We start from the raw sequence: 15,275 nt of genomic DNA on the forward strand, positions 1-15,275 counted from the left end.
AAAAAAAAAAAAAAAAAAATGTAAAATTAAAAAAGTACTAGAAGAAAATAAGGGTGAATAGGCCTCAGAATATAGATGACCTTCACAAGCATAAAGGAAAAGACTGATAGAGCTAAAACTTTTTCCTAACCCACCATAAACACAGTTTTGAAGACAAATGAAAAATTAGGGAAAATGTTCAAAATATTTGATCAGCAGTGATTTGGCATCTTAGGTAACATGGAAATAATCTTCTGAATTACTTAAGTAAAACTGCAATGGAAAACTGAGCAAGGGTGGCACCTGTGGCTCAAAACGGTAGGGCGCCGGCCCCATATGCCGGAGGTGGTAGGTTCAAACCCATCCCCAGCCAAAAAAAAAAAAAAAAGAAAGAAAACTGAGCAAACAATAATAAATGTCTTAAGATCTAAATGAGTGATATAAATATGAGAATTACAACCATTAGTAATGAAAATTAAAGTATTAGTGAATGACCATATATTTTGGTGAGTAGCATATCATTTTGTCTTTCAAATAAGCATATTAGGTGAAATGGTAATGGCCAGAGCAGACTGATATGTGAGAAAATACTCCATCTTTTACTGCTGTTAGAAGTATAAATATAAAAATATTTTTACTCTTTAGTAATACTATTATATACATTTACCTGAAGTATAAAAGAGTTTATGTACAGCCTTCTTAGAACAATGAAAAATGTACTAATTGATAAAGGGGTTTTTCAGCATGTTGGAATTTGTTCTGGAATACTGTTAAAAATATTAATGTAGATTACTTATTGAAATGAGAAAAACTTAGCAAATTAAATGAAAAGGGCTACTTAAAATGTTAACTTAAATCCTGGTTTAACTATTTTTAATATATCCTTGAATAAAATAACTTGACGACTATAAGGAGTATTTAATGGTAAATACCTGCTGATTGAATTATAGATCTTTTTGTCTTTTGCCTTTTATCAGTATTATTCTGATTTTAAATAAAGACATGAAACAAATGTGCTTAGATTAGAGTAAGTGTGGATTTTGTTTTTACAATTAATGTTGCCTAATAATACCTCTTTCATGAAATCTAAAATTATTTTGTCCCTCAGTCTGTTTATAATTTAACAGTTACAGAGTACGATTAATCCCGGTCATAGAAACCATTATTTCTACCAACCTTCAATAAGTAAACAGTGTGGGTAGGGTTGTTAATAGCTCTCTAAGATGTGAAGATATAAAAAGCGTGATTTTAACTGGCTAGCAGAAGTAAAGCTATTGTTAATGGTGGCCATTCGGTGCCCAGGGCAGAGACAGTAGGTGTTTTCAGCCATGCTCTGGTTTAAATGTCTACTCTGGTAAGGGGAGCTGAAGAGTATAGCACTTGTGTACCACTCTAGTGTTAGGGAATAAAGGTGATCTTATTTTCTACAGATGAGCATGGATTGCATATCTGTCTAGGACAGCAGTTCTCAACCTGTGGGTTGCGACCCCTTTGTAACAATGAAAATACATCCTGCATATCAGATATTTACATTACAATTCATAACAGCAGCAAAATTACAGTGATGAAGTAGCAACAAAAATAATTTTATGGTTGGGGGTCACCACAACATGAGGAAGGGGTCCCGGCATTAGGAAGGTTGAGAAGCACTTAGGGCGAGGATGAGCACTGATGAACACCTGCAGGGTGGTGAGTAGCTTACAAAGTCACAGTGACATGTGGGCAGATTGCGGAGAGGAAAGAGGTTACTTATGGTTCTGACTTATGTGAAACCAAGCCATTTCATGGATTCTGTTAGAATGGTTTACATTTTTGAGAGAAAATTGGTGGATTTTTTTTTTTTTTTTTTTGCAGTTTTTGGCCGGGGCTGGGTTTGAACCTGCCACCTCTGGCATATGGGGCTGGTGCCTTACTCCTTTGAGCCATAAGCGCCGCCCGGATTATTAAGTACGCCTTCCTGATTTTAGTCTCAGGAACCAAATAGAGTCTTGATATAGGATCATGATATGCTTTAGGTATGCTTTTGGCATGACAGTCTCCACACATTCAGATTTTGATGTCTTGAGCAGGGAGGACATTGTAGGTAGCAGACAGGTCAGGGAATGAAGGTGGGCGGGGAGAGGGAGGAGGGAAACTTGCCTGGTATTGCTGCATTACGCAGCAGATCGCCTGAAGCCGTGACGTTCTCCTTCGTTATTTGTGGCTCATGTATGTAGAAGCAGCGTTTGAGACAGTCACTGAAATGAACTCTTCAGATCTTTTGGCATTTAAGTCATAATCCCAGAAGTTATTTTTGTTCCTGGCTAATGAATTTCTGTCTTTCTGATCACCGAAGGGAGGTGATTGCCCTTCTCTGGAAAGCTATTTAATTTTAATATTGCTATTTTACTCTTCATAGTCACCCACCCACTCTGTGTGTGGGGTGTGTGTTCATGTGGGGGGGGGACAGAGAGAGAGAATGTGTACATGTAAACTCTTATCACAGCTCACTGTAACCTCAAACTCCTGGGCTCATGCCATCTTCCTGCCCCTGCCCTGGTAGCTGGGACTATAGGTGCGTGTCACCACATCTGGCTAACTTTTCTGTTTTTTTTTTTTTTTAAATAAAGATAGGGTCTCATTCTTGCTCAGTTTGGTCTTGAACTCCTGGCCTCAAGTGATCCTCCTATCTTGGCCTCCCAAAATGCTAGGATTACAGGCATGGGCCACTGAGCCTTGCCTACATTCCCATTTCTTTACAAGTAGGGTTTGTTCCTTCTTTCTTCTCTAAGAAATTAAGAGCTCTTAATTTTAGTTTTACTTAATTTTGGTCTATTAAAACTCCTTACCACTAAGACAGGGGTTTCAGACTGGATAGATAAATGTTTATGTTGACTGTTTGAAAGAAAATCTCTGTATGTTTTCTATCCCTTTTGATTTTGAATCATAGTATTTCAGGGTTTGAGGGGAGTAGCTGAGCAGGCCAGGACCGTCCTGAGTTTGGAGACCCCTGAGTTACGTTTCTACCACATATTTTTTATCAGCCTGTGCTTGGAACACAGCTGGACATTTCACTCCAACTCAATGCAGCCCGTCATATCTTAAAACAGCTTTAGTCCTTAAAAATTCTTTTTGTATTGGCCATTAATTTTATTCCTTGGGAATCACATAAATAAATCATCAGACATCTCTTTAAACATAAAATGCCTTCAGATATGAAAAGAGGACAATTATGTTCCGTGAGGCTTTTCTTCTTTTAAGCATCCCTCGTTTATCCTCCTCTTTCTCTTCAGCCTTCTCGTCAGATGCTTTTGCTCTTCACCATTCTTTAAATATTGCAGCCAAAAGTGAGCCCAGAAGTCCAGGTGTTGTCCAGTTCTGGCATCTCTTGTCTATTAATTAATGAATTCTGGGAGCTGAGTTGCTGGTCTGGGGGAGGACAGTGAGCATTTCTTTGTTCATCCCTTGAGTACCCTGGTGGCTGACACCCCTGGGTGTTTTGATACTTGCTTCTGTGTGTAGACTAAGAGCTGACTCACATTTTTTTCCTGCAACAGTGTAGCATGTCAGACTGGACTCATCATTTCACCATCCCCTGTGGCTTTTTGTTTCATTGACACCCAAGGTTGTCATGGCTCTGTTGAGTAGGCTAGAGCTGGGGAGAGAATTCCTCGGCAGCCTTCTCCTGTTAGATCTATGTTGATGCTGGGTTTTTTGTTTTGTTTTGTTTTTAATTTATAGGTAATCATTTGTTTGGGAAAAGCATGTCTGGACACTTCTTTATTGTTGAATTATATTTTACACTTAAATGATACATTCTGTAAATAATCTTGAAAAAAATTTTGTCTTGTTACATCATGATTACACATGGTCAGTCATGATGGAAATACACGTAGTCCATGTAGAAATCTCTTAACTTCTTGGGAACACTGTAATATTTTTGTCTTCCCTTTAAACCTCATTTCTTTGTACTGCTTTGGAATAGTGTTATGAACAGTACTGGTTTTTGAAGCCTTTTCTACTTTTCCAAAATACTCTTGTCATAATTATGTTTTTGTGCTTAGAAGCGCAGGCTTTAGGATAAGACTCACCTGGCTTGATCCTAGCTCCTACCAAAGTGACCACAGGCAAATCACTAAATTTTTCTAAGCCTTAGCCTGATTGTCTATAAAATGTGAATTCAAATAACGGGGCTATCTCCTATGCTTGTAGTTAGGAAAAAATGAATATAAAACACCTAGCAATAAATAGTAAGTTCTCAATAAATGTTATTTTATTAGTATTTTTAATTGTTACAGAATCATTCCAACTTTTCAGAAATTGTTTTAGTTACAAGTTTCTCAGTATGTTTTAAAACTGGTGATAAATTTTAATTATGACTCACAATGCAAGTTGTAGTTTCCTTTTCTTAAGAGTATTCCATGTTATAGGAAAAAATTGAATATTTAAAGTACACTTCTTCAAGTTTTTACTAGTCATGTCCAAACCGGTTCAATTCACTGTGTAGAATTAAAACCCAGGTAGGAATGTTGTATACATTAAATCCTCCAGTAGTAATGGTTGTTTTTATTTTCTGCTTGTGACTTTCTCGATAAGATAAAACTTCAGATTCTGATGAAACCATGTTTTTATTCATGAGTGTATCTAGGTTTAAGAGTTCCTTTAAGAGGCCAGGCATGGTGGCTCACGCCTGTAATCCTGGCATTCTGGGAGGCCGAGGCAGGTGGATTGCCTGAGCTCAGGAGCTTGAGACCAGCCTGAGCCAAAGCAAGACCTTGTCTCTAAAAAAATAGCTGGGAATTGTGATGGGTACCTGTAGTCCCAGCTTCTTGGGAGGCTGAGGCAAGAGAATTGCTTAAGCCTAAGAGTTTGAGGTTGCTGTGAGCTGTGATGTTATAGCACTCTACTGTGATGTCACAGCACTCGACCAGAGCAACAAAGTGAGACTGTCTCAATCAACAACAATAAGAAAGAGTTCCTTAAGAGTCTGTTTTTCTTATTGCAGTTAGTCTGTTGACTCATTTCCGTGAAATGCATTTCATTCTCAAGCAATTCTGATGCGTAAACCAAGAAGTTATCTGCATCTTTAATGCTTGCTTTTTTAGGGGCAGTCCTCCTCAATCCCAGTATAGTAAATGTTTCAGGCCATTTTTGTTACACGATCTCCTTATACTTTAAAACAAGCCTATGTTGTTGATCTGCCCTTAATAAATGGAATGTACTACATTAAAAATAAGTACCCTGTTACAAAGTAAGATGTTCTAAGAAAGATAAGCCTTTTATAATTATGTTAAAAGGAATTGACATCTCATTTGTTAAAAAGTAGTTAAAGTGAAGAGATTTCAAGTAGCTAGGACATGTATTCTCTTATAGATGCTTCCTTGAATCCAAATCATGCTAAATTCTGAAACTTTTAAGATGAGCAAAAGAAGAAATGGGGTCATTTAGGGTTGGGGGTCCATGGGAACTATGTGAGTGAAGGAGGGAAAGTGGTCCCAGGCGGCCAGCACAGCACAGACAAAGACGTGGGGGTGGAGGAAGGTGCCAAAAGGCTTTGAATGTAGAAGTGTTGAAAGAAAGGCTCTAAACAGAGAAAGAGACTAAGGAGATTTCCATTCTATAAAGGCTACTCTGACAGTTCCGTGGTATGTGCAGTGCCTCTATTATATGTAATTGTACCTGGGTGCAAAGAACAATAATTATTGTAAAGAATTGTGAGCCATGGAACACCACAAACTCCTCTCACCTGGCTTTAGATTAGAAAGTTAATTTAGTCTTTCAGCATCCCTTAATTCTGTCTTGGGTAGTGAGTGATCTGATCCTTAGCCATCATTTTTCTCTAGAATTGATTCTGTAATGCCAGGGAAGTCTAACATTGGCCTGACTTCCTCTCCAGTTTCTTAAGAAGATTGTACCCTGGCGAAGAGACTTTACTTCCCTCCAACAGAGTAATGAGGTCTGAGCTGTTTTTTTCAGGTGGCTCTTGGACACATACTCTGTTTTCCTAAGTTTGTTAAGTGCTACCTTTATCCATTCAACAAGTATTCATTATGCATCTGTGGTAGGTTGGATGTCAATTAAATAAGTATTCCCACTTGAAACGAATTCTAAGCAAAATATTTAGTGGAAGACACAGTCCCTGAGGCTCAGAGTGACTGGACTCATTCTTTAAATCAGATTAGAAACTAGATCTTCTCCTGGGCAAATCAGACCTGCTGGCTAGATTTTGTTTGACTGGCAGGGTGTCATCCCTAGTTGACCAGAAGGTTACCATTCCACACTGAGATACTATATACCAGTTATACACACTGATGTTGGCTGTCTGGCCTTGCAGGCATTTGAGTGTGTCACTATTGCCTAGCACCTGGTAATGGGAAGCCTGGTTGTTAGAAATTGAAATTTTCAAATCAACAGAAGTTCCCAGATGGGATCTACTACTATGTTCTCTCTTCCTCCGTGTGGGAGACTAATCCACTTGGGATGGTATATGTTGATATAGAAAAATAATTTTCTGTTTCTCCCTGGCATTTTTTTCTTATTTATGAAAAAAAAAATGAATATATTTTATTCTAATGCCAACTATGTAAAAATTAATTAAAAAATCAGTTATTGATTTGTCATACCCCATGTAGTAAGTGCACACTTCATATTATAGCATCTTTGCTTCATCTGTGACTTAATCTGTGCCTTTTAACCATGGAATCAAGATGGGCAACTGAATTCTTATTTATAAGCCTGATAAATATCTGTAGGCTAAAAAACATATGCTAAGCCTCAAAATTACTTATTTCTAGAAATCCTAGTATAAGACAAGAATGTTAAAAAATACATGTTGAGGGTGGTGCCTGTGGCTCAAAGGAGTAGGGCACTGGCCCCATATGCCAGAGGTGGTTCAAACCCAGCTCCAGCCAAAAACTGCAAAAAAATAAAAAAATAAAAAAATAAAAATACATGTTGAATGTATGTAGTATACATAAACAAATTTGCATATGGTCATAGAATGGATGTTTTAGCATGTCCAAAAGCAAAAAACAAGAGTTCAGAGGTCAGTTTTATGTTAATGAATTACACGTGGTTCTTGACATTCATTTTTACCTGAGGCTTCCATGGTTTTAAGGACTTAAAAAAATTAAACACAAGATCTCTTAGTTAAGAAATAAAACTGTTTCATTCCTGTCATTTTGAAGACTAAAGGTATCAGGAACACAGTTGTGCATTAGTTAGCAGCAAAAACAGAGCCATTGTTTCTACCCCTAAGGGATTCTAATGTGTAAATCTTATATTTCATGCTAAATATTAAGTGTCACACCATATTTGTAAAATAATCATTTTATGTTTATGATCCTGTATGCATACAGTTATACAACATTTTCATCAGAAAAAGCCATTGCCCACACTTAACAATGTCATATCATGACAGTCAGTTAAAGCTAGTAATTTTAAAATAAAACCAAACACAACAAAAATACACACAAAACTATTTCACACTAGTTAAAAAATGGTATTAAATAATTTTAGATTATAAAATCTGGGTGAAGCTGGAAGTGGATTCATGATACATGTATTTACTTCTTAAATGATGCAACTGGATATCAGAATAACCTGTGTGTTAAGGAATTGCTTGAATTTGTGTTGTAAGTTTTGTATGTCATAAAATATATTGGGTGGCTAAGTAGATATTAGCTAATTACAAGGGGTTCCAAAGATGCAAGTTTCAGCCATGACCCCATGATGATAAATATTGGATACTAAAGGGAGGACCAATGGCCAATTTTCAGATGAAATAGTATTTGAAATCTAGTTTGACTTCTAATCCGAACCAACATCAAGAGTATAAAAGAATGTATTTGTTGAAATAAAGAGAAAGATTTTTATCAAAGCACATTTTTCTGCAGAGAATTGTGCTGTGAGTCCTGCCCATCTAGTTGCTTTTCCCTTCATTTCAAGTCAAGAGAAAAAGGATTCAGGGGACTATTTAATGACTTAATAGATTTGATTTCCCCTGCAGATACTGGTGGGCAGGGTGGAGGTGGGGTTGAGCAGACAGCCACTGCAGAAGTGAAGGAGAGATGGAAGCAGTTGTCGTCTTGTGGAGACTCCCAGCTTTTCTCATGGGTGTTTCCTACAGACAAGCTTGGGCCATGGGCAGCAACGAGTGGGAATGAGATTGATTTATGTCCTATTCAGTAGGAAAATCTGGAGAGACCATGAGATCTCACCAACAAGAGCTGAATACCAGAGGCTACATAAAGAGTCTGTGTAGGGTTAGTGAGCATATAACCTGTGCAGTTGCAGAGGTCATGACCTCAGAGGGCTCTGGGATTGGTTAAATGTTGTGCTGTGGTCATCTTGAAATTCTTAATACAGTGGAACTTCCATAGTTGACCACCTCCCTACACTGACCACCTTCTCAAATTGATTAATTTTCACTGACCAGACATGCACTACTTGTATGTATCAGTACTGTAACTCTAGATCCTAAACCACCTCCATATGTTGACCAGTTTGGTACAGTTCCTTGGCTGGTCAACTTGCAGAGGTTCTACTATAGTTTTAGGATAAAGAGCTCCACATTTTCATTTTGTACTGAGTCATGCAGATTATGTAGCCTGTCCTAAATTTATGGCCTATATCCAGGAAGCTGTAGACAAAGGAGCCCAGCGGTGTGAGATGGGCTGACCCCCTAAAGCAGTCACAAAGCTCTTCATGGGAAAGGAATAGGCTTTAAATATTCAGCACTCTCGGCACAGTTAGCTGCCCAGCTGAACCAGGCAGGTCAGCCATTCCTGCTCTTCTCACCTCCTCTTTTTCATCCACTTCCAATCCCTTCAAATCCAGAAGGGACTGAAACAGCTTAGAAAGAGGGAACAGAATGATTTCCCTCTTGGGAAGGGAAGGAGGGAAGAGGAAGGGAGGGAAGCTGCCATCCCACTGAATGAAGATGGATGTTCCAATAACCAATTTGAGTCTGTTTTATGACTCGAAGTGACTATAGGATTTAGGACTTTTATTAAATAAAAGTGAGTAGGAAAATCATGCAACTGTCCAAGTTTTCACCCAGAGTTAGGGGAAAAACTATTATATTGAATAAATACGAAGAGGAAAGTGAACAAAATAAAACTGCTTTTGAAATTGCGTCTCTCAAGTGATACTTACTCAGTATATTGATTACATAATTGAATTTGAAGGATCTAAAAATACCAAATGCTTTTAACTCATAAACCTTGTTATCTTTTAAGTTTAAAATGATCTTTTGAAAGCTGGCTTAAATTTAGTAGTGAAGCCGGACTTGCTGTAAGTTTTATTTCTTAATTTAACTTGATAATAGGAAAGGAAATGTTAGGTTTTTCTCATTTGTCACAGCACGTGTTTATCTAGTTGTTGGCCGGCTGACAGCCCGCTAAAGCTGGAAAAGTTTGGCTGTTCAATGCAATGGCTTTTAAAATGAGGAACCCTATGAAATATTTCCTTAGAAAACATGTTTCACGTTTTGAACAATTAAGCTTAACTTACTGTAATTTGGTTTTTCCATTGCCAGTGACATAGAACAGTTTTTTTCTGGAGACTATTCCAAAATGACCTGAGTAAAGAAAATGTTGCTAGTTTTCAAGTCTTTTCTACTGCTATTTTCCATTTTGTGCAGAGACTGTGGTTGGTTAATTATAGAAAATTGCATTTGTGCTCATTACATGGGTGTGAAATTAACTTCGTCACTGATGGACTGACACTTAGAGGATAATTAGGTTGCATTCTGTCCAGGGATTCTGTGAACTATATTTTAATGCCCTTCAATGATGAAGAGATAGTTGATTTTAAAAAATTTTCTGAAGGTTTTCATAGTTGATCAGTCTTCAGAAAATATGAATATTGTGATTTTTTTGCATAGACATGTCACAAAGTAATTTTTTGAAAGCAAATATTCTTATAATTTACTTCTGGCTATAAAAAAAGTGTGAGGAATTTATTTTTTATGATTTAACCTGATAATAATTCTTTGAAATATAATTTCTATCAATATAGAAATAATTTTATTTTTGACCTTTTGCTAAAACTTATTTTAATAGTCAATGTTTCTGATTTTACTTTAAATGAGGAAAGAATACACCTTAAATTTAGATCCTTGAGGAAGTATGGCACCATGGGGGAAAAGTATATTTGCATCATTTGCAGTATAAAAGACAATATTCTTGAAGAAAATTTGAAAGCAGACTGAAGGCGGGCTGGCTAGTCAGAGAATGGGGGTCACATTCCCCTCTCAGCACCTGACATCCTAAGCCATCACTCACAGCATTGGGGAATACCATTTGGAAAAGTAATCACAAAACCTTCTTATAAATGTCTTTCTGTGTATTTTCACTTCTTTCTTCAATATATTTCTCTAATTTTGTCCTAGGCTCGCAGGAAGGAAGTATTTATCCAGGAACGGTATGGGAGATTTAATCTAAACGACCCATTTTTGGCGCTCCAGCGAGACTATGAAGCAGGTGCTGGGGACAAAGAGAAGAAGCCGGTTTGTACCAACCCCCTCTCCATCCTTGAAGCAGTCATGGCCCACTGCAGAAAAATGCAGGAAAGGATGGCCACACAGCTGGCTGCTGCTGAGAGCAGACAAAAAAAGGTATTGAGGCTTTCAAACAGTTATTTCCCCATAATGCCGTGTTGAATAAGGAAACCATCTCTGAGATTGTTGTTTGTTCTTAAATATTATGCATTTCCAGGAAGGAGTTCAGTAAATATTTAAAAGTGTGAGATGGTGTCCCTTATAAAATGTAACTTAAAGTGTTTGAAATGTAACATTAAACCATAAAGGAAGTATGACAGAAATTGTGTTTCCCCTAATAGTTGCTTTGATACTTTTATCAGATGGGTCACCCAGACGTGCCCCAGGACTCTCTGATCATGTGGTGGCATCCCCTACTTAATTCGTCTCGTGTCTGTCTCAAATATTTCTTTGCAATTAGAGATTATTATTTTGTTTTTTATTATTTCTTTGGAAAATGAAAATAGCATGAAGAGGATAGAATGAGTGTTCTCATGGTATACATAGCCTTACAATATGTCGTCTGAAAGTCCTGGTTATTGTCAGACTCACCTCCGGGATGTGATGGCCGTGTCAGCTGCAGACACCCAGCCTCTTGCGCACATGTGTTTCATTTAAACCAAACCTCTTCCTCCCTCTTCCACCCACCACCAACACACACGCACGCGCACTATGTGTGTCTTTCCCTTGAGTACATGCTTCAGAGACTACTAAGCTTGATAAACACTTAACTGCAATCAGCCAGGAGCAAATAGAAATTTAAGATTTGCCTATTAAATATTCTGCCAAGACTACTGATTCCCTTTATTTAAAAAAGAGAACGAGAAAGTCACAAAAGCTAATCCTGTCGGATATGATCAGAATTAAACCTAATATAGTCCCCCCATTATTAAAGCATCAATTGCATACATTAAAATGTGTCTTTTAGAAGATTCTTTTGTTTGTTTTTTCCAAAGTCTGATCCAGGCTAGAGCACAGTAGTAAGATCAGAGTTCACTGTATCCTCAGTCTCTGCGGTCCGCCTGCCTCAGTCACCTGAGTAGCTGGGATTACAGGCACTTACCACCATGCCTGGCTGATTTTAAAAATTTTTTTAGAGATGGGGGTTCACTTTGTTGCCAAGACTGCTCTCTAGCTCCTGGCCTCAAGTGATCCTCCTGCCTTGGCCTTCCCAAATGCTGGGATTAGAGACAGGAGGCACCACTCCCGGTCTTCCGAGAATACTTCATATCTTATATCCAACCTTTGATTAACAATTAACATGAATGCACCGTAATATAAATATTTCTAATCCCATTTAATGTGTGTGTCTTTTCCCTGTAATTATATCTTTACATTAACATATGAATGCCATTCAGGTATAAGTACTGAATACATTTTCTTCAGTATGTTACATGATAAAAAACTAAACCACTGAGTAAAATATTCAAGAAGAATAGAGGGCCTTCCATGGATGAGAGGCAAAAACCAGTTTTAGTTTGGACCATTTGAACCCTCTACAAAGCCCTGCAGATAACCACTGAAGTCTCTGGAGGTTTTCAAAATGTCCCACAAACCACATAAGCAAGCGCCAGTGTATTTCAGCTGATGTCACTGAAACTCATTTGTATTTCTTGGATGGCATATGTTTCAATTATGTTCTTAACCTGTCAAATGAGCTATTTCATAATAAATGATTTATAATGGATTTCATGTTGTATTACCAAAAATTAAGAAAATATTTCATTTTCATTTCATGTATTAAAAAAATGGATCCTTTCCTAAATTTTTGTGCATTTTACTTATTTCTTTTTTAGGGGAAGAAAAGAACATTTCTAGTTTCATCAAAGATTTTATTATCTAGCTGATTTTTTTTTTTTAATCAACTTACATCCTGTTTGTTTCTGAATGACTGGGTCATTTCCAACCTGGCTGGTAGTGAAAGGAAGTTGTTCTGTCCTATGGGTCCTGAGAGGCTAATGGAAAATGAGCCCGGGGTCTGACTCCCATGCAGAACAGGGATACAGGAGTCTTTTAGGGCCGGATTCATTGGCCGTGTGGTTTCAGAGAAGAGTCACTGACAGGGAGTGCTACCTTTTGTTTTTCCTCTCTTCCCATAGATGATAGCATGTGAGAAGAATTATAGTTCATACTGTAATCCTGTGTCTTAATTTATAAAGAAAATAGTGTATCAGGCAATAAAAGCTGAAAGTTCAAAGTCATCTTTGTAACGGAATTACCTGTTACCCCTTGGTCCTAAGAGTAAATAGGTTAACCAGATGTCTTCGACTCCCTTGCATACAGAGTAAATTGCAGTTTTAGAAATGTGAAAGCAGTAAGGGGAAAAAAAATCCGTTATTTTAAATGAGTCCAGTGCTTTAAATCACTGCCAGAGCAAAAGTCTGGGAAAGCAAAGGCCCCATTATCTACAATTCAAGTATTTATTATCTGACACTGGGCATATCTCTTTGGTAATTCTAAGGCGTCTGGCCCGAGCGCTGCTCTGGCTGGCCTCTCAAGGCCGGAGAAGAGGCTCCCTGCTCATTCATGTGTTGGTTCCTGCTGAGACTACTAATAGGAGGGTTAACTGTTTGGTAATTTGTGTGCCAGGGAAATTTGGGCAAGAGTCAATTTGGCAAACAGACTGAGCCTATAAAGCCACTTTGAATAAGCTAATGAGTAATCATCACAGGGGATTTTGCCTGCGGTAATATACTTCTCTTTTGGAGCCCTTAACCCAGGGTGGAATGATATTTGTTTTTTGTTTTTAATCTTGTGTGTCATCTTTTAATAGAATATCTATTCCAATTTCTTTGAACAGTATGGAGAAAAATCCATATATTTTCAAACATTTTATTTGTATTTAGAAAGCAAGGCCCAGAAATAGGAATTTTTAATTTGAGCAGAGGTTTTTTTTTTTTTTTTTTTGCAGTTTTTGGCTGGGACTGGGTTCAAAAGCACCACCTCTGGCATATGGGGCCAGCGCCCCACTCCTTTGAACCACAGAAGGGAGAACAATTATTTTCACCAGCAGAAACACTAAAAATATGTTTATGGATCAGATGCAGCATTTCTGATCCATAAACTCATTATACTTAGGTGAGTTGTGTGATAATAGATGCTCAGACAGGACTCTTAATTTTAAGCAGGTGAAGCCAGTGTTCACTGAGTTAGGCAGAAAGGGCATTTACTGACTGGCTTATGGAAATAATTTGCTAGCTTACAATGTGCCTTAGCATGGTTGGCGAAACCCAGGAGCCCAGCTCTTCCCGGCCAGCATCATAGACTGGTGCTTGGTACACAGCTAGTCTGCAGCAGGTGATGCTTCTGCTGATGGGAAGTGGCCGCTTCACTTGCCTCTTGGCCCCGATGATGTCAGACAGCTCACTGCCATCGCTGCTGTGGTTCTTGCGTCCTGCATCCTGCATGGTGTCTCCTGGGCCCTACTTCATTGCCTCACTTCCCATTTGAAGCCCAAGGCAGGTGCATGTGGTCAGCTAAGGTTAGGACACACAGAAGACCAGGAGAACCTGGTTTAGTTTCTATAGAGGAGAATCATAAGGTGGAGAATTCTCTTAACAGAGGAAGGAATTTCCAGCAGTGTGTAACCCATGAAATGGCAAATGGGTTGGAAGAGAACAAATTATTTGTTTTGTTTACTTGATTTCATGTCCCTTTTTCTTTGTATTAGAACAAATTGCAGTTTTTTCTGCTGTTTGTATTCAGTGCTCTCTATCTTATCGTGTTAATAGTTGCCCTATCATATGTGTAAGTACGTTTTAATTTTAAATTGCTACAATAATAATGTGGTAGAGACAATGTGCTCTACCACATTGACAACATTTTTGGGAAGAGTATTTAGGACATTTTGCATGTGAATGATTACTTGAACTCATTCCTGAGTCTCTTTTTTTCATTATTATATTTCAAAATGCATTTTGATTCCCCAGGAGTGTTGCAGGGCAATTATCGAGAGGGATCTGGAGACTAAGGTCTGTGGCTATGAGCAGAAATTCTCAGGGGAGGGCAGTTTGCCTGATTCACTTACGTGGAAATGAGTCAAACTCCTGCTCCCAGGGGCTGTCTTCCCACTCTAGAATATCTAATTTAGAGAAAGGAGTAGGTGAAAACTGCACAGCCCAAAGTGCCAAGCGGCAGCTATAGCCCCTTTGAAATTAGAAAAAAGAAATTGAAAAGATCTTTTAATGTATCTCATTGTTTATCAGGAATGAACAGGTGGGTTGGGGTGACCAGGTGGAAAAGAGGTCAAGGATGCAAAGAGTGTTAAAAGGTTTGGGGTTAGGGGGAGCAATAAGAAACCTGGTTAGATGTCATGAGTCCTTTGTGATGTGACAAACGTACTCTGTTTTCTCATTTTATAAATGACCATAATTGCTTTCCTTTCTGTTTTCCGCTTTGAATTAGAACTAATTGCCTTTACATTGCTGCGGTGCTCCCACCTACAGAGTTTTTCTTCCATTCTGTAAAAACACATGTTTGGTGCCTCTTCATTCATGGCTCCCAATCTGGGTGCTATTCTTGGAGCAACCACCCACTTTCTCACTACCAGTGAAGCTGTCTTAGTTCTTCTAAGCTCTTCCACACAAGCCACTGCTTTCTGCGAAAGGGTTTGGTGATACTGCTCTCTACAAAATTCCCCTTAGCCCCTACTTGAAAGTGATTGTGAACAGATATAAATTGGACAAGGACATTGTAGAGTCAGCCGGAACTCAGCAATTTATGTATATTCATGGTTCCTTCTTAACTTAGTATATAGTCCTGTAATCTGATCATCTCT

At 38.2% G+C, this 15,275-nt stretch overlaps 1 protein-coding gene across 1 annotated transcript in view; it reads left to right on the forward strand.

Annotated features, from left to right (window-relative positions):
• CTTNBP2 (cortactin binding protein 2) overlaps positions 1–15,275 on the forward strand; it is a 161,684-nt gene that overhangs the window by 57,138 nt on the left and 89,271 nt on the right. The window contains exon 3 of the mRNA XM_003789791.2: positions 10,352–10,576. Coding sequence (XP_003789839.1) covers positions 10,352–10,576 — 225 coding nt within the window. The remainder of the gene's footprint in view (positions 1–10,351; positions 10,577–15,275) is intronic.

This window comes from Otolemur garnettii, unplaced genomic scaffold (genome assembly GCF_000181295.1).
Source record: "Otolemur garnettii isolate 467f Iridium unplaced genomic scaffold, OtoGar3 scaffold00037, whole genome shotgun sequence".
Classification (NCBI taxonomy): domain Eukaryota; kingdom Metazoa; phylum Chordata; class Mammalia; order Primates; family Galagidae; genus Otolemur; species Otolemur garnettii.